The 24,888-nt window shown below is 35.6% G+C and overlaps 1 protein-coding gene and 1 pseudogene across 6 annotated transcripts; both read right to left on the reverse strand.

Annotated features, from left to right (window-relative positions):
• Positions 1 to 283: 283 nt before the first annotated feature.
• Positions 284 to 14,509, reverse strand: LOC114188011 (protein SIEVE ELEMENT OCCLUSION B-like; annotated as a pseudogene). The gene is made up of 7 exons (XR_014995890.1): positions 14,464 to 14,509; positions 14,294 to 14,348; positions 14,103 to 14,200; positions 13,858 to 13,998; positions 12,782 to 13,243; positions 1,000 to 2,044; positions 284 to 789 (listed from the first exon to the last, which is right to left on the reverse strand). The product of XR_014995890.1 is annotated as a protein SIEVE ELEMENT OCCLUSION B-like (transcript).
• A 56-nt stretch (positions 14,510 to 14,565) lies between these two features.
• On the reverse strand, positions 14,566 to 24,508 carry LOC146885498 (uncharacterized). 5 transcript variants are annotated; one of them, XR_014995884.1, is made up of 7 exons: positions 23,972 to 24,508; positions 22,907 to 23,874; positions 22,383 to 22,433; positions 22,223 to 22,303; positions 22,015 to 22,124; positions 15,460 to 15,656; positions 14,577 to 14,711 (listed from the first exon to the last, which is right to left on the reverse strand). XR_014995884.1 is itself a non-coding variant. In XM_085674894.1 (4 exons), the coding sequence occupies exons 2-4, from the start codon at positions 23,409 to 23,411 to the stop codon at positions 14,706 to 14,708; spliced, it is 708 nt and encodes a 235-aa protein (XP_085531020.1). In that variant the 5' UTR covers positions 23,412 to 23,874; positions 23,972 to 24,508; the 3' UTR covers positions 14,577 to 14,705. The 5 variants fall into 5 exon arrangements, 2 of the variants coding, with proteins under 2 accessions (XP_085531020.1, XP_085531019.1); XR_014995883.1 differs by lacking the exons at positions 22,015 to 22,124; positions 22,223 to 22,303; positions 22,383 to 22,433 and having other exon boundaries at positions 14,566 to 14,705; positions 15,246 to 15,656; positions 23,972 to 24,507; XM_085674894.1 differs by lacking the exons at positions 22,015 to 22,124; positions 22,223 to 22,303; positions 22,383 to 22,433.
• Between the last annotated feature and the right edge of the window lie 380 nt (positions 24,509 to 24,888).

The following is a 24,888-nucleotide window of genomic DNA, read 5'->3' on the forward strand; positions in this document are numbered from 1 at the left end:
TGATGCTGTCAATACTTTTTTATAATTAAAAACATATACATGTAATAAAAAAAATTAAATAAGCCAAAAATTTAAAAAAATATACCATAACAATAATTAGTAATTTTAACTAATAATATATTTCATTATCTAATAGATTTTTTTTAATGCAAACTAGGAAACTTTCTAAAACTGTCCAAAATAATATATAAAAAATATATAAATTTAAATATAAAGTTATTCAATATTTTAAATGTATATATGAAATTATCCTAGAAGTATCCATATCCAACGTCGCAGCCGAGAAAGATAATTTGTTTTTTTTTTTATCAAGAATAGTATGTTAAAAAATAGGACAATCGGTTTGTCCCAACCTTTTTACAATCCATATTTAGAGAAGTTGATATATTGACATTGCTTCCCTAATCTACCTCCAAATCTGGATTACATAAATCTTTGCAAATGGTTTAACATTGATATGTGTGTAACCTTACAATCGATTCAAGAGTACATTGAATCCTATACTTTATAGTCTTTGTTTGTCTTGCATGTGCTTGCAGGGTGCCTTTGGCATATTACTTGTATTGAATCCCTATTCATGCGTAACACCTTCACATAATTTATGCATGTCTTTGGTAAGAACTTGTTGATCCTTTGTTCTCCTTGTTGCCTCCCCTTAACTTTCCTCCTTATTGGACCCATCACTGGTTTCTTCTTGTTTCTATTGTTGTTGTCTAAATTCCGACCTGAATTGATATAGCTTATCATTTTCGTTTTCCTTCACTTAATGATCTTTTTATCCTCCTGTTCCTGCAATTTACACCAAAACACATTCACCAAACAATATTCTAGCATTTTCGAGCTCCTCCAATCCGTTGTTGTTCTATTTGGTAACTAAATTTATGCAAGATAATGGTGTAGGTAGGAAGCTGAATATGAGCAAATAGCATTGGCGTATGAATATTACTCTTTTCTATACCATTTTCTGAAGTAAAAATGCTAAGTGTATGAATTGCTAACCTTTGGCGTCTCTGTTGTGTTTTGGTGTTGTTTGTTAGGTCCCCGCGTTCATTGTGTTTTCGCATCTTGCTAGACTCTCCCTTCTGCACTTTTTCTTTCATTTTGAAGCTTCGTGGATCAACTTCTGCTGTGTTAATCAACATCATATATTCATCTTCACTTTCGATCTCTTCCTTTACCTCCAACCCCTTCCCTTTGTCTTTATTTGTATTCCTCTTTGATTCTTTTTCTTCCCGTTGTTCATCACCTTCGTCGCTTTCCTCGCAACCAGAATGCCCTACGTCAGTTCTCTCTCTGCTTCCTGTATTTTTCTCCTCTGCTGATTGTTTTCGGCTTGCTTTATTTTGGGTCATAATTTCTGTTGGTCCTGGCTCCATTCTATTTGCCACGTTGATCCCACACTTAGTACTGTATTGGGCTTCGCTGCCAACACAAATTTCATCGGATCCATGATAACACTTATAATTAACAGAAGTTACTTCCATGGAACGTCCACAATCCATATTATTGGAAGGTAAATGATCCAATATATCAGTAGGGTAGTTAAAAATCTCACCATGCTCACATTTTTTAGGACTAGTCTTGTCCTTGATGCTCTCGTAGTACTCTTTGAAAGCCACATCGAAGCTCACTTCTTCATGCAACTTCACATGCCACAAGCTCAAGTCCTTGATGGTGCGAGACATGGCTTCACCATGACCAAGGAGCTTTACATTGTATCCCTTACTAAGAATGACCCATCCCTTAGGGTCTTGTTTGAGGAAGAGCAACCTCTTTATCTCTCTTGTTGCAAAGTCTTGCACCCCTTCATCTCCACGCTTCATTATTTGTTGCTTCCTACTTGCAAGCAAGCTATCAATGGCAATCCAAAAGCGTGGCACAATCTTAGGGTCTTCCCTTCCCAGTTGGTATGAGTCTACTGTGATGTCTATTTGCAAGCTTATTGTCTCAACATCTCTCTTCAATTTCTCTATGACAGTCGTGAATTCTTGTATCCACATAGTGTCTGTTCCCCGTAGATGAAGAGATAACCATCCTCCTCAATCTGAATTTTCAACATTATATTATACATGTATTAAAATTATTAACAGCTATGTTCTTTAGTAAGAAAGAATCTCGCAAGGTAAAATTAAAAAATTCTTCCTTCCATTTTCTCTTCACTGGAAGTTTCATCTGTATTCTCTTACGAACCTTTCGTCACACTCTTTATTTAGTAGGGCGCTTGCATTTTATTGACCGAAACTCTTAGAAAAAAATAGTAAAAAATAATGCATATTTTATACTAGTGTGTTGGTATAAAATATTTCAATTTCAATTTCAATTTCTTTCTATCGGTATATGAAGCATTCGGTCTTCCAAGACCGAATTATTGTGTGGTTATACAGCTTGGCACACGGACGGACCGAAATAAAAAAGTTGTGAATTAAAACCAAACAATCTCGGATAGTAACGTAAAAACAGTATAGAAGCTCAACAACCATAAAAAAGAATGAACATAAGGTAATTAACGCAAAACATGGTTAAAGTATGCTTGGATAGAGATTAATACATGAATTGTACCTTACCAGCATGCAATCCTATAAATATAGGTAGTAATGGGAAGAGGTGAGTTCTTGAGAATCCAAAGCATTTATCTAACCATAATTAATACTGACTTGACGTCGGAGAACCTTTACAGGTACCCCACATCCCTCAAGTTGTCAGATCCAAGTCATGGACAACAGGAGTATATTGGACAAATCTTGTTTTTGGAAAAATACTTTGACGCCCATCGTGGATCGTGGGCTGATGACAACTGTATCAGACCACATGGTTGGGACAACGAACATGGTCGAATTGGAAATTTTAGGGTTTTTGAAGATATGAGATATATGAGAGATATATGTGATATGTTATACGGAGAAACATCTTTTTATATTTTATTGATATATCCTATATATAGAGTAAAATATAACAAAATATCAAGTATAAAATATTTAGAATATCTCAATCCTAATCTAAAATAATAACTAATTTCTAAAACTGAAACATATCTCTAAAACTGAAATATTTTCTAAAAACTAATTTAAATAAAAAAAGATATTAAGTAATATTCTCAACATTCCTCCTTGCTTAATATCTGTTTATTTAAATTTGGTTAAATCATTCCATAGGTTCCCATGTTTATAGCGAAATCTTAAATAGGTCCCCATTTTCATTTGACTCAATTGAGTCCTATTTTTGAGAATTCATTGCAATCAGTTCCTTTCCGTTAGTTGTAAAGTGTTAATTATATACCACGTGTCAGCACATGGTTTTTTTGATTTTTTTTTTGATTTTTTTGATTTTCTTTTTAATTTTAAAATTTTTTTATAATTTTTAAAAAAAAAATTTATAATTTTAAAAAAAAAATAAAATTGTCATGTGTCAATTTGACATTGTACCACGTGGCAGAGACGATGTGATGTGACAGTGCCACGTGTCACTATTGGATGTGAAAAGTCTCAATGTAGTCCCTGTATTTGTTATTTTGTCTCAATTTGGTCCTAATTTTTATAAAACCAAATCAATTTCATCTCTATATCAAATTTAATTTTTATATAAATTTTACAATGATATTTTTATTATAGTTGATATTTTTAACAAAATTAAGTTTATTTAAATATATTTTTTGCACTAATATTTATTTAATTTTTTAAAAATGTTTATATATCTATAATTTATAGACAAATGTTAGAATTTATATTTAAAATTTTATATTTGAATTTATAAAGTTTTTATTTTTAAAGCAACTCTAACATTTATCTATAAATTATAGATATATAAATATTTAAAAAAAATTAAATAAATATCAGTGCAAAATATATATTTAAATAAACTCAATTTTGTTAAAAATATCAACTATAATAAAAATATCATTGTAAAATTTATATAAAAATTAAATTTGATACAGGGATGAAATTGATTCAACTTTAAAAAATTTGGAACCAAACTGAGACAAAATAACAAATACAGGGACTACATTGAGACTTTTCACATCCAACAGTGACATGTGGCACTGCCACTGCCACATCACATTGTCTCTTCCACGTGGCACAATGTCAGATTGACACGTGGCAATTTTAATTTTTTTTTAAAATTATAAAAAAAATTAAAAATTAAAAAAAAATCAAAAAAATCAAAAAAACCACATGTGGACACGTGGCACATAATTAACATCATTACTGTATAACTAACGGAAAGGAACTTATTGCAATGAATTTTCAAAAATAGGGACTCAATTGAGTCAAATGAAAATAGGGGGACCTACTTGAGATTTCGCTACAAAAATGGGGACATCTGTAATGATTCTTTAAATTTTATATCTTCAGATTTGATTCTCCATCTTTTGATGCTTGATTTTCTCCTCTTTTTGTGCTTGCAATATTTGTTTTTCCCTTTCTTCCATGGCATCACATCTTTCTTCAGTTTGGCATCATCCTTCATATTTCTTCTTATATCAGCATCATCTTCTTTTTCTTTGTCCGGTGTGGATTTCATTGCACTGGCATTGGACCTTTTATGAATATTAGAATGTGAACCTCCATCTACTTTCTTCACTTGGACATCTACTTTCTTCCAGAGATATTTATCTTCTGATTTTGATCCTTCTTTCATACTCACTTTATTTGTAACAAATTCCTTCTTCATAAAATCCAGTGCAAATCTTTTGTCTTTCATGTGAACTTTGAATACCTCTATGTTTTTAGTATTTTTGATCACACATACTTTATTTTCAAAGGAGACCTTTTAACCTTTCTTTAACAATTGAGCAACACTTAACAAATTATGGGTAATCTCAGGAACATATAAGACATCAAAAATTAATTTGATACCTGAATGAGTTTTAATTGAAAATGTTCCTGAACTTTTCATAGCAAGTTGTTCTCCATTCTCAATTCTTACCTTAGAAATATTTGATTTATTGAGCTCCTTGAAAATTTCTCTATCATGAGTTATGTGGTTTATGCAACCACTATCTATAATCCAATCTTTTGTAGATTCGTTGGTGGTGACTTGTAAGAAGTAGATCCTCCTCTGATTTATCCTCATTTGATTTATTCTCCACAATCTGAACATCTTATTGAGAATCTTTAGATTTGCATACCTTTTCCACATGTCCCAATTGACCGCATTTGTGACATTTGACATCCGGCCTCCACCAACACCAGTTGGGTTGATGACCTTTTCTCTTGCAATGGGGACAAGATGGAAAAACATGTGTTGTTGTATTTTCTCCTTCTATTTTTCTTAACTATGAGAGCATTCTCTTTAGTATAATTTAAATTACCTTCAACTGCCTCATGATCTTGTCTCATCAATCTTTGTTGTTCTTGTGCTTGCAAGGCATGTATCACCTCTGTAAAGGTAATTGTAGACAAATCTTTTGTATTTTCTAAGGAAGCAATAGATGCCTCATATCTTTCCGGCACCGTCACCAGAATTTTCTCAACGAGTCTGGAATCTGGAAACTCCTTTCCCAACAATTTTATCTTGTTGGCAATACCCAACAATTTGTTTGAGTATTCTTTAATCGTTTCCGACTCTTTCATTCTTTGCATCTTGAACTCCCTTATCAAATTCAAAACTTTCATGCCTCGAATCTTCTCGTTCCCTTCATATTCTGCTTTCAAGTATTCCCAAATTTCTTTAGGAGACTTTAGAGTCATGATCCTGGTCATAATCATTTGTGAAACACCTACGAACAAGCATGATTTTGCCTTTGCCTTTCTCGTTTTCTTTTCTTTATGCGCTTTCATTTGAGCCATGGTGGGATTTTCAGACAAGGGAACATCATCTTCCTCCACAATTTCCCATAGATCTAGCCACTCTAGATATGTTTGCATCCTTACCGCCCATAGATCATAGCTTTCACCATCAAAGAGTGGAATAGCGACGTGTGACATATTTCCTTCCACTCTATCGGCAGTAAAAACAATGGCTCTTGATACCAATTGTTGGGATTTTTAGGGCTTTTGAAGATATGAGATATATGAGAGATATATGAGATATATGTGATATGTTATACGGAGAAACATCTTTTTGTATTTTATTGATATACCCTATATATAAAGCAAAATATCAAGTATAAAATATTTAGAATATCTCACTCCTAATCTAAAATAATAACTAATTTCTAAAACTGAAACATATCTCTAAAACTGAAATATTTTCTAAAAACTAATTTAAATAGAAAAAGATATTAAGTAATATTCTCAAAAGGCCGAATCAAAAAGACAAGGGCCACACAAAAAAGGAGCAGGAGAATATGGAGAACAACTAGACATGATCCGAGAGCTAAGAAAGGAATTTGAATCCTTGAAGAGAAAAACACTTATGAAATTTGAATTCTTGCCACGAAGTCCTAAGTGCAACCGCTACATCCCTTTTAATGTAGATCGGGCCCGTATTCTGGAAAAAGCCATAAACGCGAATCTATTCTTGCCAATGAGATGTGTTCCTTCCACCGCAAAATACGGATCAAAGCAGGCATTGTCAATACCACCAATAATTTGGTCACACGATGGAAGAGTGTCAAGCGTTGAAGACTGGTGTAGGCATGACACTTGAGACTGTTTGCTAAGAAAATTCTCGTTAAGGAGGAACCATTAAATGGTTGGGAAAAACTCACGCACACTAAAAGAATATGTAACATAACTTACTGTGGTGTTTTTCATTGATGGAAAATGGACTATTATATAACCACTTACAAACCAAATATTAACAAACCAAACTAAATCTTAATCTAATCTAATATGTCATATTAACAAACTAAATCTTAGATACTCTAATTGACAAAAATAACAACTAACTTAAATCTAATTCATAAAATATAAAATACCTTATCACTTTGTTAAATAAAAATAACTCCATAATCTAAAACGTAATGTAAAGATTATCTAACAAAATTGAAGATTATCTAACAAAATTAAATATTATCCAACAAAACTCCCCTATAAGCTTTAAATTTTTCCTTCTCTCATCCCGAACAATCTTCTAATCTCCATAACCGACTTGCTTTTCTCTTTGACCGACTTCATCTTAACCTTAGTTGACTTACCCTTTGTTGTGTTCTTTATCCTCTGTGGCCGACTTGTCATTAACCAGGTTCTTTTGAATAGGTCGAGCTTTCTTTAAGAGATTGAACAATTTCCATGCCTTCTTCACACTGAATTCATCATCCATTCCAATTCGCCACTTCTCATCTTGGACCTCTAGTACAACTCTCAGATCATTCTCGGCACGCAACTGCTCTTGCAAATTTAACACTTCTTGTTCAAAATTCGAGTTATACACACTCCACGTTGAGCTATCCGACTACCTAGGTTCCCTGCTAAGCTTTTTGACATGTTCATTTGCTCTCCCAAATGATATGGGCACTCCACTTGCACCACCGACTTAATCAATCAATTCAGACTTCTCATCGACCTAACTAAGTTGGCCTCGTGCCCCACCGAGCTTTCCACATGCTCCATGGAGCTACCTGGGTTGGCCTAATGCTCCACGGAGCTCTCTAATTCCCTCTTTGGGCTATCTGAGATCTTCACACTCTCTGCCAAGCTTTCCGAGCTATTTACACGTCTTGATGATCTCTCCATGCTATTGGACTGATTTATGACACTCAACCTTCTTGTCGACTTCTCCACTTGTTTGTGCTCGTCCCCCGAGCTACATCCCATCATCAACAACATTGTTTCTTCTTCAACTTCTTCAGCAAGATTGGTTATATTTTCACTTTCATTTTCAGATCGCACTGCTTTAATTTGCTTACCGGTCTCTTTCTCCACCATACTGTTTTGAACAGATCTTGCACCGCCTTCACTTTCCACATGTTTCAAACACCTTTTTTGCAACATGGTCAACTTCAATTTGTACATCCAATTTTTCTTCATTTCTACCCAGGATGCTAGCTGACCGTGCTTGTCCTTTAAGTACAATACCCGGTTCTTTATCAGAATCGAGTTTCCTTTCTCCACTATCTGACCTATGCTTAAAATATTACTCTTTAGCTCAGGAACATAGTAGACATTCCTGATTTCTCCAACGTCCATCCTTTTGTATGTGCCAGATTGTACCATGCCTTTTTATCACCATCTTGAAATCATCTCCACATGACATTAATCCATCCTCCACCTTGGTGAGTTCGTTGAAGGAACTCTCATCTCCACACATGTGATTGCTCGCTCTAGTATCCAAATACCAGACCGAGTTGTTTAAACATCCCAGACTAACCTTGTCACCTGATCTCCTTTCCCCCACACATCCTGAATGCAACTCGGCATCTAATCTACTACTCCTAAGTTCGACATCCGAGTTTTGCATCATCATTAAAATCTCTATCTCTTCCTCCTCGTCCTCCTCTATGAGAAGATTTTCTCTTTTTTTTTTCAGTTTGACAAAACTTTGCTATATGACCATCCTTGCCACAGTTGTAACAGCTTGCCAATCTGCATTCTCCTGCGTAGTGGTCATACTTGTCACACTTGAACCATTCCACTTATGACTTAGACTGACCTCCTCGGCCTCCTCCTTGACCAGGCCACGCCAATTCTATAGCCTGGTCTGATCTGTGTCGTCTTCAACATCATGTCGGCCACGCCCACCTTGTCCTCTGCCTCCATAACCTCGGCTCTAAGTGTTTCGAGTTCCATCCAAATCAAGTTATGCTTGTAGTGCTTGATCACACGATTCGTGCTTCTTCCCCCTCCTTTGTTCATGAGCCTCTAATGACCCGACAAGTTCTTCCACTAAGAGAACTGACAGGTCCTTTAACTCCTCGATGGCACATACAATGCTTTTGAAATCATTTGTCAATGATCTCAAGATTTTCTCCATAACCCGGCTTCCCGGCATTTGCTCTCTATTCTTTCCGAGTTGGTTGGCCACCTTCTCTACCTGAGTTATGTAGTCGGTTACCTGCTCTTTATGTTCCATCTTCAGGCCTTCAAACTCTCCTCTCGATGCTTGAAGTTGGACTTGTCTGACCCGGTCATTCCCTCTGCATGCAACCTCTAGAATATCCCATGCTTCCTTTGAAGATGCAATGTTTGCAATCTTCTTGAAGCCTGACTCGTCCACAACATTGTACAAAAAATACAAAGCTGACTTGCGTATCACTCATGTCTTCTTCAGCGCAGTAATTTGGACCACCGTCTGATTTGCGTCCTCCATAGGTTCTTGATACTCGGTCTGCACTATATCCCAAATGTCTTGGGATCCTAGAAGGGTCTTCATCTGTATACACTAATTTTCATGATTTGTTTTCTTCAACAATTGTGGCATTGTCATACCATTAAGAACTTTTGTCATCTCTCTATTTTTTTTCAAGGCATTCAAGCGCACACTTATTTTTTTCACCCTGTTTCAATCTCTCTCTCTCTCTCTCTCTCTCTCTCCTTTTTTCACTCAGAGCATAGAGCTCTGATACCACTTTGTTGGAAAAAACTCACGCACACTAAAAGAATATGCAATGTAACTCACTGTAGTGTTTTTCATTGATGGAGAATGGATTATTATATAACCACTTACAAACCAAATATTAACAAATCAAACTAAATCTTAATCTAATCTACTATGCCATATTAACAAACTAAATCTTAGATACTCTAATTGACTAAAATAACAACTAACTTAAATCTAATTCATCAAATATAAAATACCTTATCACTTTGCTAAATAAAAACAACTCTGTAATCTAAAACGTAATCTAAAGATTATCTAACATAAATGACCATGAGCGTTCACAGGAAAGAAAAGACCAAGTGTGGCAGGACTCGAGTCGCCTAGAGCCAAGCCTTGACTAGGACACTCACATCCTATGTAGGGAATGATTAATGTTATCTTTGATGGAGGCTCATCTAGGGCCGCTAGAAAGAAACACATGTGGACTGTCAAGAATTCATATGCAGTCAACACGACGAAGCGGAGGATGCCCGAGATATCATTCACTAACACGGACTTTCATGTCGTTGACACCAGCGAAGACAACCTGATAATCAACATGGTGGAGGTATCTGACTTTGTTGTTAAGAAAACCCTAGTAAATAAGGGAAACTCCATATACATATTGTATTTAAATACTTTTCGATTAATTGGTCTTCCATAACATTCTTTCCATCACCATTTGATTAGATAGAAGACTTTTTGGGAGAAAGGTTGGCCATACATGGGTAAATAGACCGGAACAAGAGGTTTAGAGGATTGCACAATAAGGTATCGAAGGTCAGATTCCCTATAATTGATGCTAGTAGGTCGTACAACATCCTCTTCGAACGATCTTCTTTAACCAATTGGGAGCTATCATATCCATTAGTCATCTTACAATGAAGTTTTGCAATGACAAGGGAGAAGTTGTCATGGTTTGAAGGGACTAGAAAGCAACATGAGATTTCTATGCGGCTCGTAGTTGACACCTGCCTACTGATATATGTATAGGAAAATTGAGAACTAGTGGTGGCCATGACGGACTTCAATCCAAGAACCAATGATGACACCCAGATAGAACCCAAGGAAGAACTCACCACCTTTTAAGATGGGAGATGTGGGTAAGAACATAAATTTGGGAGGGAACCTGAAACTAGACGAGGTGTCAATAATGACTAGCCTATTGAGCTAAAACAAGAACCTTTTTGTGTAGACCGCAACCGACATGTCGGGCATCCACCCTTTAGTTATATCACATAAGTTGGATATGTGTTGAGACGCTTGCCCAATATCCCAGAAGAATAGAAGGTTAGGAGAAGAAAGGAGGAAAGCCACAAAAAAGGAGGTGCAAAATTGTTTAAGGAAAATTTATCCAAGAAGTCAAGTAGAGCACATGATTCACAAACAAAGTGCTAGTTAAAAAGAACAGCAAATAGTGGTGAATCCAAGGTAGTCAATATCGAGATCTTACTCAAGATTAGCAAAGAAAATATAAATTGTAAATCAGAAGATCGTAACACGGATTGGAAGATCCTACAAATTTAACATACTAATTTGGTATTTCAATAAGTTAAACAATATGATCCATAACTGATACATTGTTAAATCCTATAGTCAGTTTGATTTTATCAAAAGGTTTTTATAAACTTGGAAAATAGCATAGTTTTTGAAAAGCAGTCAATTCACCCCCCTTTCTTAGTCTTAAAACTCCTTATTGTTATTATAGTTTGGGCTTACTGATGCATGCCATAGTCCTCTATAGGAGAAACACGATATAACCTAATGTACGACACCAATGTCATGTTATTAGTGGAGGTGGGGGACTCGACCCTTAAGAGTAATATGGAGGATCCAAACATCAATGGATGTTGCATGCGCACCAAATTAGACCTGTCGTCAAATAAACTTAACAAAATTTGGTTAAAATGACAAAATCTAGGCATATCTAAATATGGGTGACTAAATTGGTTCAATGTTTCAAAAGTGGACTAATTCCAATTTTCACTGAAAGTTAAGGGACCAAAACATATTTAACCTTATAATTTATTACCTTTAAGTGAGTGTATTGAATCCTAAGGGAACTATTAAACACAAAAAATGAAGACAGAGTAGAAGACATGTTTTTCCTCTACAGAAAAATCAGGAGCATTTTGAGTTCTTATTTTCAGAGTAAAAAATAGAGAAGCATAATGGGATAAACAATGGTGGAATGCATGAGAGACAAGACTATTTGTAGAAGAAAAGATGGGGGAAGGAGCCCAACGTTACAACCTTTCAACCATTGAATCGCTTTGCATCTAAGAACTAAATGTAAGAGATGCTTCACTTAACCTCTAACAGACACAAATCCCTAGACTTTGTACACTGTATAGACTCTTTACCAATTTTACTTAACTTGAGCTTGGGGAGCTAGTAGACTACATGAGACTAAGAGATCAAAAGAAGTGAAATTTCCTTTAAAAAAAAGTAATGAAAACAAAACAATAAAAACACACACTCACACACACATTTGTTGAACAAGACATTAAAATCTACACACCCCGCTTGAGCTTGGGTGGGTTAGTAAACCATCCGGTCTCATAAGATCGGATTATTGTGTGGTTAGTGAACCTTTTTGCATCTACCCCCCTTTATCCGGGAATTTTCCAGAATCGAGTACAGAGAAGTGGGACAAACAACAAGAGTATATTGTGCAAACTATGATCTTATAGGACTATCTCGACCTTGTAAGAACAATATATAATCTTTATCAAAGATACATTTCATCTTTCAAAATAAATACTACCTACGAAGAAGAAGAAGAGGTGGAAGGTATGAAAAGAACATACATTACAAGAAAACTATTAAATAGTGACCAATTTTATGACCAAAAATTATGTTTAGAGACCAATTTGGAAACCAATTTCCTAATCGAAGACTAATTTAGAAACAAATTCTTTTGGTAGACAAAACCTAGGTAGTTAATCTTAATAACCAATTTACATATCAATTCAAAATAAAAACTATTCTAGTTACCAATTTAGACTAATTATAATTTTTTGAAACTATTTTAGTTACCAATAATTTTTAGTTTATAAATTAGTATCTAAATTTTCACTATAGTGATTAATTATTTTTTGTCACTAAAATTGACTATTAATTAAGGATTTTCTTGTAGTGATATTATTATATTATTGTTGCAATAATATACTTATTTAATATTTTTACTTACTTTATTTATATCTGTAAAAATTTAACATTATTAATTGAATTTTATACCAATTACATTATGAATATATTTGTAAGTATATTTTTTACACATACACTTAGACATGCAATGATATAAGCAGTTAGAACTTACCAAGTCCGTAATTCTTGGGTGAAGCTTGGTCAGACCAAAACCAATTCCATTGTTGAGTGACTTGAGTGTTATCAGAGGTTCTAAATGAGAATTCATCGATGTCCCACATAGATATAATTTGCTTTGTGTCAATGTTTTCCACCTTACCTACAGGACTTATTAATAAGATCACGGGTTTTCCCCTGTAGTTAAACACCTCTTTCATTAGCTTCATCCCTGTTTCAAAATTGAAATGTTTGACCACATACCTTTGTAATTTAGTTTCTAATGTTTTTCTTTGATGCTCATTCCATTCATCCACAATGGGGATCCACAAAATCTTGAAATCCTCCTTTTTATAACCTTCTACTTCTCTTAGTTTCTCCTTCAATTTCTCGTAAATAGTTTTCAGAAGTTGAGTCTCCTCATAAGCCTCGAAATGAATAACAACACATGCTTCTTCTTAAACTCTTCAATTTTAACCTGTCAAAGTAAAACACAATAATTTCATTAGGAGTTTAATTGCAATACTTTTATACTCTCGTCTAAATATAGTTTCACATGTAACCAACTCACTCACTTTACAATACTTTATACACTCATCTAAGTATAGATTCACATGTAACCAACTTACTGACTTTCATATACATTGAAAGCATGTATTGGATCATTTTTATTGGTTAACAAATATTAACTTTCACGTTCATAGTTCGTAAAAGTTAACTCATTAAATAAAACACTAATGCAAATATTACATTTAACTATGTCATATAGACTACAATATTAAGAAAAACATAATTTATAAAAATGTGACAACATTTTACAATTTTTGGTAAGATATGAACTATGATTCAGATAAAATCCTAGCTTTTATATTTATAGACTTTTAATTCATTTTTATTTATATACTGATTTGTGTCGGCTTTGAGTAGAACCACTCTACAATTTATATTTTATTTTGAGTCGTTTTAGATATGAATTGGCCAACAATAATAGAATCCCTTGAGCCAACGCTATTTTTCGGTAGCTAATGTTTAGTTTTCTTGCAATGAAATAAGATTAATTGAAATTGTAATGCTAATGCTTGTGGTTATTACCTGTTTTAAAGTGAGGCCATTAATAACATTTTGTCTATAATCCATGTTGTTATCATTGGAGATGATGTTTCAAGACATTTACAATATCTTTTCCAGTAATATTAATAATATCCTTACGCCTGTAAAAGTCTTCTATTCTCCCTACAATTATCACACATAATTTTAACATCTTATAAGAGAAAATGAACTTCAACTCAACTTCTTAAAGTTTAGAAACTGAATCAGAAAAAGCACGCATAACTAACCTATCTCTGTGCTACACATTTCCAAATTCTTTGTAAAAGTTCTCAGAATGAGGTCAAGCTTGTTCTCACAGTTTTTCGATAATTCATGTTTGTTAACCCTGAATAAAGAAATACCAATCATTATATTCCGCAGAAAAAAAGAATCGATCAAATCTCAGGCAAATTCCAAATTCAGAAATTTGATGCACTACAAGAATTCAAGGGAATAGCGAGTCAAAAGCGGACGACCGAAGGTGAAAGCCAACGCTCATGAAAGTGTAGCGTCGGTCCAACATCGAAAAAGAAACCCGCGAAATAGCTTCAGTAGCGTCGGCTAGATGTGGATATTAGTTTGATTCGCGTATAACGTCAGCTAGCGCACACAAATAGTTAGAATGATAAGGGCAAACGAACCATAAGAAATCCATGCAAATCTGCAAATGAACTTTCAAACTGCTGGGCTGGTGCTATCAGAGGAAGAAGGTACAAGAATTTGCCGTATTCAAGGGCAAACGCTGCTTGAACTATGAACACTTTTGCATCCCAAGAATAATGTTTGAGCTGCTCCAGAATCAACATCGTTGTGCAATGCACTGGATATTCACCACGAGGTGTGCATATCATCTACAACTCCAACATTTTTATTTTGAATATATCACATACTGTTAGTATAAACCTTTTTTATTTGCAAAACTTCATAACTTTCAATTACAAATTGATTAATTGTACCAGATAAATTTTACAAGAATATGAAATCATAATAAGGTGAAATTGCATTTTTTGCTTTTTAAGTATCATAACTGTATAATTTTATAAGAGAGTCAAAATTGAGGATGAACATTTTAAAGGAAAATTCATCGATAAGACACAATACCGGTAAGACAAAGTCTAGCTCATATAAGATTGATAAAATTTCTAAATCAAAATTTTAAAACATTGAATTTAAGTGCCTTTATAATGTGATATTTAGACTCATTTGAATTCTCATAAAGAAAAATCTGATATAGAGGTTCTTATGCCAAGTCAATAACACACTTGGACAACTATTATAATAGCATTAAAATAGTTGTCTGAAAATTGCACAGAAGGCTCTGTTACATTCCTTGTTTTCATGAAAATATAAATACATTTGTAGTTGACACAATAAAGAGAATTAGCAATCACCAGATACACTATTCGCTTCAGTTTGGCAGCAAGTTGTTGGCAAGTTATAGTCGTGTCTTCTCTACACCGATCCATGGGTTGCGCACCCGTTTTACATAGGAAGGTTCCATAAAAAATGTTTTGTATGTTATTTAAAAGTAGCAATAGGAAGAATGCTACTATTAGTACATTTGATACATGCAACACGATGATGCAAAGGGTATAACAAAATTACCTTAGCAATCACCTTCAATGTGATATCCATGGATTGGTTGAGAACATTTGAGGCAACAGTGTGAAGAGATTCTGAATCACACTTTTCAAGACAACGAACATGTGTTCTGTAAACATCCTCCAGGATCTTGTCCTGACTGAATTCAAATGGATTCTGCTTCTGCATCCCTTGCTCCTGCCCATTACCACTATTTGAACCTGACTCAGACATGTAGTGATTCACCTTAGCTTACACTATAATATCCTACAAACAAATCAATATCAAAGTAAATGTAACCTCTTTTGTTTTGTAATGGATTATTTATAGTTTTCAAAATACATAGAGCATGTTTTATAATGCTTAGCGTGGTGAATGATTCGTTTCACCATAGAAGGGACTTCGGCATGGATATTATCACACAAGAAAGCATCTAAGCAAATGATTAATAATGTCAGATTTTCCTCAGTGATCCATATGTTAGGATATTTGAAAATGAATTTGTATGAATTTCTAGTATTGTATCCTACACTTTCGCTTTTCAAGAAAAGAATAGGATCTTAAAACACGTTACACTTTCTAGTGTTGATTTTCAAGAAAAGAATGAGGATAAGAAAAAGTACCAGCGTCTATCATATACCTACAAGAAAAGAACCGTGGTTGAACTACTATTGATACTTGTATTATATTGATAAGACATGCACATGCTCTAGTAAAATGATATGATCCTAAACGTCCCATTAATTATGGGGAACCTCCACTACAACAAAAATTGGTTTTAACTCGGGTTACATTTGGCGTTTTTAGAAATTTTAACCCCCACTAAGTGGGTTACCCGCAGTTTAATTTTTTCGTGGTAGAACTCAGCATCTTAATGGATTACGAGGGGTTTTTGCTAACCCAGGAAATGCAAACGTTATTTGCGGTTTTTTAATTATAAGGCCCGTTTGTTTTTATGCCTTTATTTTAAAGGACTGCCCCAAAAGTGTTGGGCCTAGGGCTGGCCCATAAGAAACCAAGACACTTAAACCAGCTGAAACCCTTTCATTCTTCTCACTTTTCAGAACCAGCCTCCTTCCTCTTAGAACAAGTAACACTTCTCTGCTAGGGTTTGGTCTCCGCTTGTTCGTACTAGCTCAGAAGTGCACCTCGCCTCAAGTAAGTTGGTTCTTATACCGTACTCCTTCCATTTTTGTGTTGGTTTTCGTGGTCTCTGTTAGGGATCACAATAGTAACCCTATCATTCTTTCTTTGCCGCTATTTCAGTTCGTGAATTTGCCCCAGGAGCTACTGGGTGTATTAGCTTAAGGGTCGAAGTCTATATTAGCCCCTTTCCAGGTAAGAGAAGCTAGGGTTCACCCTTTTATCGTGTTTTTCTGCTTAAGACACTGTTATATCATTATAGTATGCCTCGTGTGTTGATATGAACCTGTGAATGGTGTTATTGAACTGTTTGGAACCTGTTGTGTGTTTGTTCACGAGAGAACAGTGGTGAGCACTGGTTTTCTCGCCCAAGCGAGCATGTCTCGCCTAGGCGAGATCAACAGAGGCTCGCCAAAGCTACTTCACGCGAGTAGTCGCTCAGACGATCCACGCTTTTTTTGAGCGAGCGAACGTCTCGCTCAAGCTAGAGGGGTCTCGCCTAAGCGAGATCACGCGAGGTTACGGTTCCCCTTTTCGATCCCTCGCCTAGGCGAAGGGGGATCGCCTGAGAGAGGGTCTCTCGCCTGAGCGAGACCCTTCAGCCTGATCGAGGAGTTGGGCGGCGCAGTGTAGTGTTTGGTTGTTTCTTTGTTCTTGGATGGTTGGCACTTGCTAGGATATAATTGTTATGTTAAAAATATGAGATGAATGATTTTGCATGAGTGATGGGATTCATGGATTGTGAATGATGAACTTAGATAAATCTTGGCATGCGATTTCAATGAAATGGTTGGTTATGTATGTGGTCATGAATTCAGTATGAGCAAGAGTGTTACATTGATGGCATGATATTGGTATGAGGTAAAGTTCTATATCCCTGAATTGGGAAGAATGGGATGGTATGAAATCAACATGGAATATGATTGAGGATGGGTTACAAAGGATGGCTTGAGGTTTTAAATGCATGATCAATGTTAATTGTTTGTTTGGAATATGATTGGTATGTTGTCAGTACGTAAATCCACGAGTCTCTAGATGAGACTTCCTGATCGTGCTTCAGTGGTCGGGACGTAATCCCATGACCTCTGTTAGTGAGAATTCATAGTGGTACCCCATCTATATAGTCTGGTAAGGATTCAAGGTAAGGTTGCATCCTGACACTCTAAGGAGTCAGTTAGTCTCACTTAGAGCGGACTAACTCTTGTGGTGAGAGTAGCAGGAGACCTGAAACTCATTAAGGGCTAACCTTGTGTGTGGGGGATTGAAACATTGTAACACTTGTAATACTTAGCTTGGGGGTGAGCAACTCGGGGGTGAGCAGGGTAATCCACCACAAGTGCAAGCATCCGCTGAATCCAACTAGATTATATATATCCAGATGAGTCGAGTCAGAGTCTAATGTATTGTTTGAGAAGTCATAACATGTTTGGATGATATATATACCGCTTGGATTGTGTAATAGCATGTGACTGCTTGATGAATTGTTTCTACTCTAGTTTACCCTGTTTGCTTGTCTTGTATGTGGTTCTTCTTCTTTTGCGATGATCATCAATTTATTGATGTGAGCAGATGCGAGAGGCACTCGAGGTCAACAGGGAAGGGATGATCCCGCTGCATAGGCTGCCTGAACTAATTCTCCTGCTTTGGGTTTTATTATAGGGCTATGGCCCATGTATTGCTTGGCCTTTACATTTAATTTAGTTTAAATGTTGAACCTTGTATCCTATTATGTTTTGGCATCGTAGTGTGCCTCGAATATTTGTAAGGAGTAAGGTTTAAACTCCTGAACCGCGTTTCTACTTTATTCTAAGTGACGCTTCCTTTAATTAGCTTTATTAATTAAATGGTGTGTTACATTAATCCCTGTTACTTAATGGAGGTATTGAACCCCAGTTAAAGCCCACTACATTTTAGCATTTTCTAAAACTTCTGCCACTTCCCAACAAATTTTTCAGCATTTTTTCTTTAGGTTTCAAATCCCACAACAATGAGGAAAATTAAATCTAATTATATACAAGTTATAGTGTGGTGAAATCGAGATACATTTTCTTCAACCTCCTGAAACAGTAGTAACCTCAATAGAAAAGTTCAATATCCAATTCTGAGAATTAAAAAGTATTCGAGTCCCATACAATTAAAAGTAGGAAAAATAAGTATGGAATATAAGAACTAAATGCGCTCCACGTGATTGATGAAATGCAACAATGATCACCTGAGAATTAGCAACAAAAAAGGTTCAGAGATAAGGAGAGCAGAAAGAATTCAGAGAGAACAAAATTTCAGAAAGAAGGTTCATCTCCAACATTCCCCCATCGAATAATCCTTTAGCTTTATATTCTCTCTCTTCCTTCTATTGCTTTTTCTTATTCCTCCAGCATGCACTTTTTCTCTAATTGCATTAGACGTCACATTTTCCTCACTCCTTACACCTATTACATTGCCCTCCCCATCAAAGACAACCTTGTCCTCAAGGTTGAAGTAAGGATAGGATTCTCTTATCTCTTGTAAATCCTCCCAAGTGGCATCCTTAGCTTCCATGTTTTCCCATTGGATTAATAATTGTGGCATCATAGTTTCTAACCTTTTAACAATATGCTGATCTAACACCTTTACGGGGGACAACATAGGTCCCAATTCATCAGAATTTAATGGAAAAGGAAGATAGGGTCGAGAGTTTGTGCCATGAAATGGTTTCAACAAAGCAACATGGAAGACAGCATGCATCTTGACAGAAGGTGGCAATTCTACCTTATATGCCACTATACCAACCTTTTCAACCACTGGAAAAGGACAAAAATATCGCATGCCTAATTTCTCGTGCTTTCGCAAGGCTATGAAGTTTTGCCTATATGGTTGAAGTTTGACCAACACTAGATCTCCAACCTGAAACTGAAATTCTCTTCTTTTCTTATTAGCTTGCATCTTCATGTATTGTTGATCTTCGAATAATTGCTCCTTTAATTTTAGTAACAGCTGATCATGTTGGTGTAGTAACTCCTTAAGTGAATTCAGATATTTCAGATCAGCTTCATAATGTATTACAGGTGGTGAAGGTCTACCAAAGACAGCTTGAAAAGGTGTCATACCTAAGCTTTGATGAAAAGAAGTGTTATACCAAAATTGAGCCAAGGAAGCATAGCAACCCAACTCTTAGGGTGTTCAAATACAAAGCACCTTAGGTATATCTCAAGGGTCTTGTTTAAATTTTCAATTTGGCCATCTGACTGAGGGTGGTACGAAGAGCTCATAGCCAATGTTGTGCCTTGAGCTTTAAATAAGTGCTGCCAAAAAGAGCTAACAAAAATTTTGTCTCTGTCCAATACTACAGTTTTTGGAAAACCATGAATTTTGACAATGTTAGTAATGAATGCTTCCACTACAACTTTACTAGTACATTCAGACTTCATAGGAATGAAGTATGCAAATTTAGACAATTGATCCACTACCACAAAAATGATGGTAAATCCTTGGGAATAAGGTAATTGCACAATAAAGTCCATTGCTATATCTTCCCATATTTGTTGTGGAATGGGAAGACGTTGTAATAATCCAACTAGCAACACATGAGCAACCTTAGCTTGTTGACAAATTGCACATTCTCTCACAAACTTGCTAATATCATTTCTCATACCATTCCAATAAATTTGGGTAGCAATTTTGGCTATTGTTCTATTAACTCCCGAATGTCAATTTTAGAGCTATGAAATTCTTCGATATAATATGTTGAAGTAATGCAGAATCGTGAGGTAATACAATTTTTCCCTTCAACAAGATGAGGCCATTTTGTATACTATAATCAGAAGAAGAACGTTTGCCCTGCAAACAGTTTTGATAAATTTTGGATAATTGAGGATCACTCTGAGTCAAGTCTATCACCCTATTAATCCAAGAATGTATAGGAGTAGAAGCGACCATCATAAAACTCCTAGACAAGACGTCAACAGGTATATTTTCTTTCCCTAGTGTATATTGAATTGTGAAGTCATATCCCAAAAACTTAGGAAGCCATTGTTGTTGTTCCAGAGTTTGAAGTTTATGTTCTAACAGCTCCTTATTGAATTGTGAAGTCATATCCCAAAAACTTAGGAAGCCATTGTTGTTGTTCCAGAGTTTGAAGTTTATGTTCTAACAGCTCCTTAAGACTTGTCTTATATGTTTTAATTATGAACTTATGACTCAAGAGGTAATGTCTGAATTTCGCCAAAGCCTCGGTGATAGCATAAAACTCTCAAATGTAAGTTGATTGCTACTCCATTCTCAAAGACAACCTTTTGGAAAAATATGCAATCAGATGCTTATTTTGACTAAGAACAACACCCACTCTGTTTCCTAAAGCATCAGTCTCCAAAACAAAAATTCTCCTTCAAATTAGGAATAGCTAATACAGTGGCTGATGTCATCACTGTTTTGAGTTACTGGAAGGCTTTGGGTGCTGCAAAACTCCATTTAAAAGAATCTTTTTTTAACAAATCTGTTATCAGAGCTACAATAGTAGCATATGACTAGACAAACCTTCTATAATATCCTGCGAGTCCTAGAAATCTACGCAATTGCTTTAAGTTATTAGGTTCTGGCCACTGTTGAACTGCTTTTAATTTCCCTGCATCCATAGTTATACCTGAACCTGAGTATGACCCAAGTAGTCAATCTGCTTCACTCCAAAACAACATTAGAAAACTTTGCAAACAATTTATGTTGTTTTAAGATACGTGAGACCACTTCCAGATGTTGTAGATGCTCTTTCCATATAGCACTATATACCAAAATATCATCAAAGACCAAGACAAATCTTGTTAAAAGTCTTCTAAAAATATCATTCATAAGACTCTGGAAGGTGACAAGAGCATTTGTCAAGCCAAATGACAACCAACCACTCATAATGACCATGATCAGTCCTAAAGGTTATCTTATGTATATCCTCCGGATTTAACAAAATTTGATGATACCTGACCTCAAATCCAATTTAGAAAAGAAAGAAGCTCCAAAAAGCTCATCAATTAATTCATTCACCGTTGGAATAAGGTAACTGTCTTTGATAGTAATTGCATTAAGAGCCCTATAATCTGTACACACTCTCCATGAACCATCCTTCTTTTTCACCAAAATGATAGGAGAAGAGAAAGGCCATTTACTAGGCTCTATAATGCCATCTTTAAGCAACGTGGACACCAATTTTTCAATTTCTTCCTTCTGAATACGAGGGTATCTATAAGGTTTAACTTTAACAGGTTGAGAACCTTCCACTAAAGGAATATGGTGCTCATGGGATCTCGGAAGAGGTAAGCTAGTAGGAGTGTCAAACACTTCACTATACATGTGTAGTAATAATGCTAATTCAGGCTCCATGGTAATAAGTAAGTTCAACATAGACTTAGGAGTAACATTTTCTTCTATCAGCTGCATACTATAAATTTCAACAATGGAATTAGTAGTCACCATTCTTCTTATTTGCTATAATTGTGCCTGTTCAGGTAGCAACTCACGATCTCCTTGTAACGTTGTGAATTTACCATTGAACAAAATATTCAATTGTAATGCATCATAACCTGCAATGTGCGGACCAATTAGCTTCGAAAATGAGATCTGCACTATATATAGGAAGCAAAAATACTTGGAATTGGAAAGTATTTCCTTGAGCCTGTACCTTCAATTGTTTAATCAATCCTTCAGCAGACATATAATTACCATTTCCAACCATTACTCTGAATTGAGAAACTGGTTCAACCTGTAATTTTAAAAATTTAGCCACCTGTGGCTGTAAAACGTTATCTGAACTGCCACTATCAATTAAAAATTTATCACACCTTCTTGGGCACCTTGAGTTGCCTTTGTATTAGGGGGATCCTCAATATCATCTTCTTCCATTTGCAACATCAAAAATTGCCTATTAGGACATTTGTGGTTAAAAGAAAACTTCTCGTCACAAAAATAGCAGAGGCCTTTTTCCCTTCTCAATTGCATTTCAGTAGGGGTAATTTCCTTTACACTAGGAGATCGTAGTGGAGGACCAGGTGGAGTAGCTAAAAGTGGAGGCAAACTAGATTTGTTTTGTGCTTTAAGTGGAGTAACCATAGGAACTGGAGTATGTGAAATTTTTAGAGTATTTCGGAATATGAGTTTCTAAATGGTTTAGAAACAGATTATATTTTTCTTCAAAAAGTTTGGCCAGAGCAACAGCACAAAACAATGTTGGAGGGCACATAGCAACCACATCCTGTCTAATATCAGGGTTCAAACCACTAAGAAAACAATTCAGAAAAGCCTCATGGCTTAATCTAAGAGATCTATTAGCTAGAGACAGAAACTTCATAGTAATCGGCCACCGAACCTGTTTGTTGAAGCTTGAAGAGCTCAACCATGTGACAATCGAATGGTGAAGGGCCAAAGTGAGATTCCAAAGCTCTAGTTAATTCCATCCAAGAAGACACCATAGATAATTTCTGCGACATCTGAAACCATGCCACCACATCCTTCTCAAAATGCATTGCCGCAATGTCAACTCTAGCTTCATCTGGAGTATTATGATATGCGAAAAAAAAAAATTCCGCCTTAAAGATCCATTCCATCACTGGTGTTGATCCATCAAAATGTGGGAATCCTAGTGAAATCTCCTTGAGGGAAGAGTTGTTCGAGGCACTTCCATAAGTCTGAGAAATATTCTGTAATAGCTTATACATGGCCAACTGAATCTGCTCCAAATAAGTCTGTATTTGAAACATCTTATCATTTTGCTCTTGATAACGCAAATCCATGGTTTGACTGATACGACGAATGTCTTCTAAATGCATGCGAATATCTCCTTGCAATTCCTTTAATATGGTGTTCTCAGCCATGGAAGCTCAATGGAAGCATCAATGAAACAATATTAACCTCAACAGAAAAGTTCAATATCTAACTCTGAGAATTAAATAGTATTCGAGTCCCATACAATTAAAAGTAGAAAAAAAGTATGGAATATAAGAACTAAATGCGTTCCACGTGATTGATGAAATGCAACAATGAACACTTGAGAATTAGCAACAAAAATGGTTCAGAGATAAGGAGAGCAGAAAGAATTCAAAGAGAACATAATTTCAGAGAGAAGATTCACCTCCAACATGCCCCCACCGATTAATCCTTCAGCCTTATATTATCTCTCTTCCTTGCTTTTTCTTATTCCCCTTTGTTGTGAGTCATTAGCCACATGCCCTTTTTCTCTAACCGCAATAGACGTCACATTTTCCTCACTCCTTACACCTGTTACACCTCCCATCAGTTTCATCAGTTTCAATTCTCATCTTCACCTAATCTTCTCACCTACACAACAAAACAAGGTTCAAAACAGTATATGGTAAAAAGAAATGATACTAAAAAAGAGAAACAGGGAGAAGAGGAAGCATTGCATCCATGATACCAGTGACGTTTTCCAGCTTTAGTCGACGACATCACCATGACAAGTTGCAATCGACAAACTCAAACTGGTGGCACCTGTGGAAGTGGCTAACAGAGGGCTCGTGGCAATGACCTTCGCAGAGGATGGGAGGAGCTGCTTGAAGGAAAAGGGGAGAAGAAGGAGATGCCACCATCGACGCCTCTAGTCATGGAAACGTGTCACAATGCTATGTTGGCGATTTGATCTCCAGCGTGGTCACAACACTCTCACGCCTGGAAAAGGAGAACTATTGGCTCTATTGGACGTAGCAAGGGTTCCTATTTTAAGGATTTGGAAGAAGGGGATCCGCAAAACTTGCATGTTGGAGATCAAGATGAAGATGGAAGGGCGTTGGTGGCATTGGTGTCAGAGATACGTTCCGACGATGAAGGTGGGTGCAGCGAAGTTTCTCTGGTCTTCCATTGTCAAGATCTTGATAGCACAAAGAAGATACCAACCCTTGAATGCCATAAGAAAAGAAAGGAAAGAGAATATGAAAATGAGCTAAGTGGTGAATTTTACTAGGGTTTCTCGAAAAACTATTGACACTTACTAGGCGTTTGTAGAACCTCCATTATGCTTTTTTACTGAGGTTATTATAAACTATGGTAATAAACTCCCGCTAAAACAAATAATTTTGTAATGCTCATTATCAAAAGTGTGTGAATTTTAGAGTGCCATTATTTATATTATTTGATTCTTTTTATTATGCTTAATTATCATTTTGATTCCCTAATTTGTTGGGTTAGTTCATTTTAGTTCTTTTATTATTTTTTTGGTTTAATTTGGTCCTTCAATTTTTTAAAAGGTTCAATTTGATTTCTGTCGTTAAGTCAACTTTAACACCGTTTCCGTACATGCCACGTGTCATTTTGTGGAATTTTCAATTTTTCTTTTTA

Source organism: Vigna unguiculata, chromosome 6, assembly GCF_037176805.1.
Source record: "Vigna unguiculata cultivar grain cowpea cultivar isolate G323 ecotype 2 chromosome 6, ASM3717680v1, whole genome shotgun sequence".
Classification (NCBI taxonomy): Eukaryota; Viridiplantae; Streptophyta; class Magnoliopsida; order Fabales; family Fabaceae; genus Vigna; species Vigna unguiculata.

Bases quoted from the DNA above. Each gene is read 5' to 3' on its own strand.
- LOC146885498 (XM_085674893.1), bottom strand. From the start codon at position 23,411: ATGGCTGAGAACACCATATTAAAGGAATTGCAAGGAGATATTCGCATG. The intron at 15,657-22,906 runs GTTCGGTGGCCG...TGTCTGAGTCAG, and splicing joins CTTCAAGCTTCAACAAACAG to GTTCAAATAGTGGTAATGGG.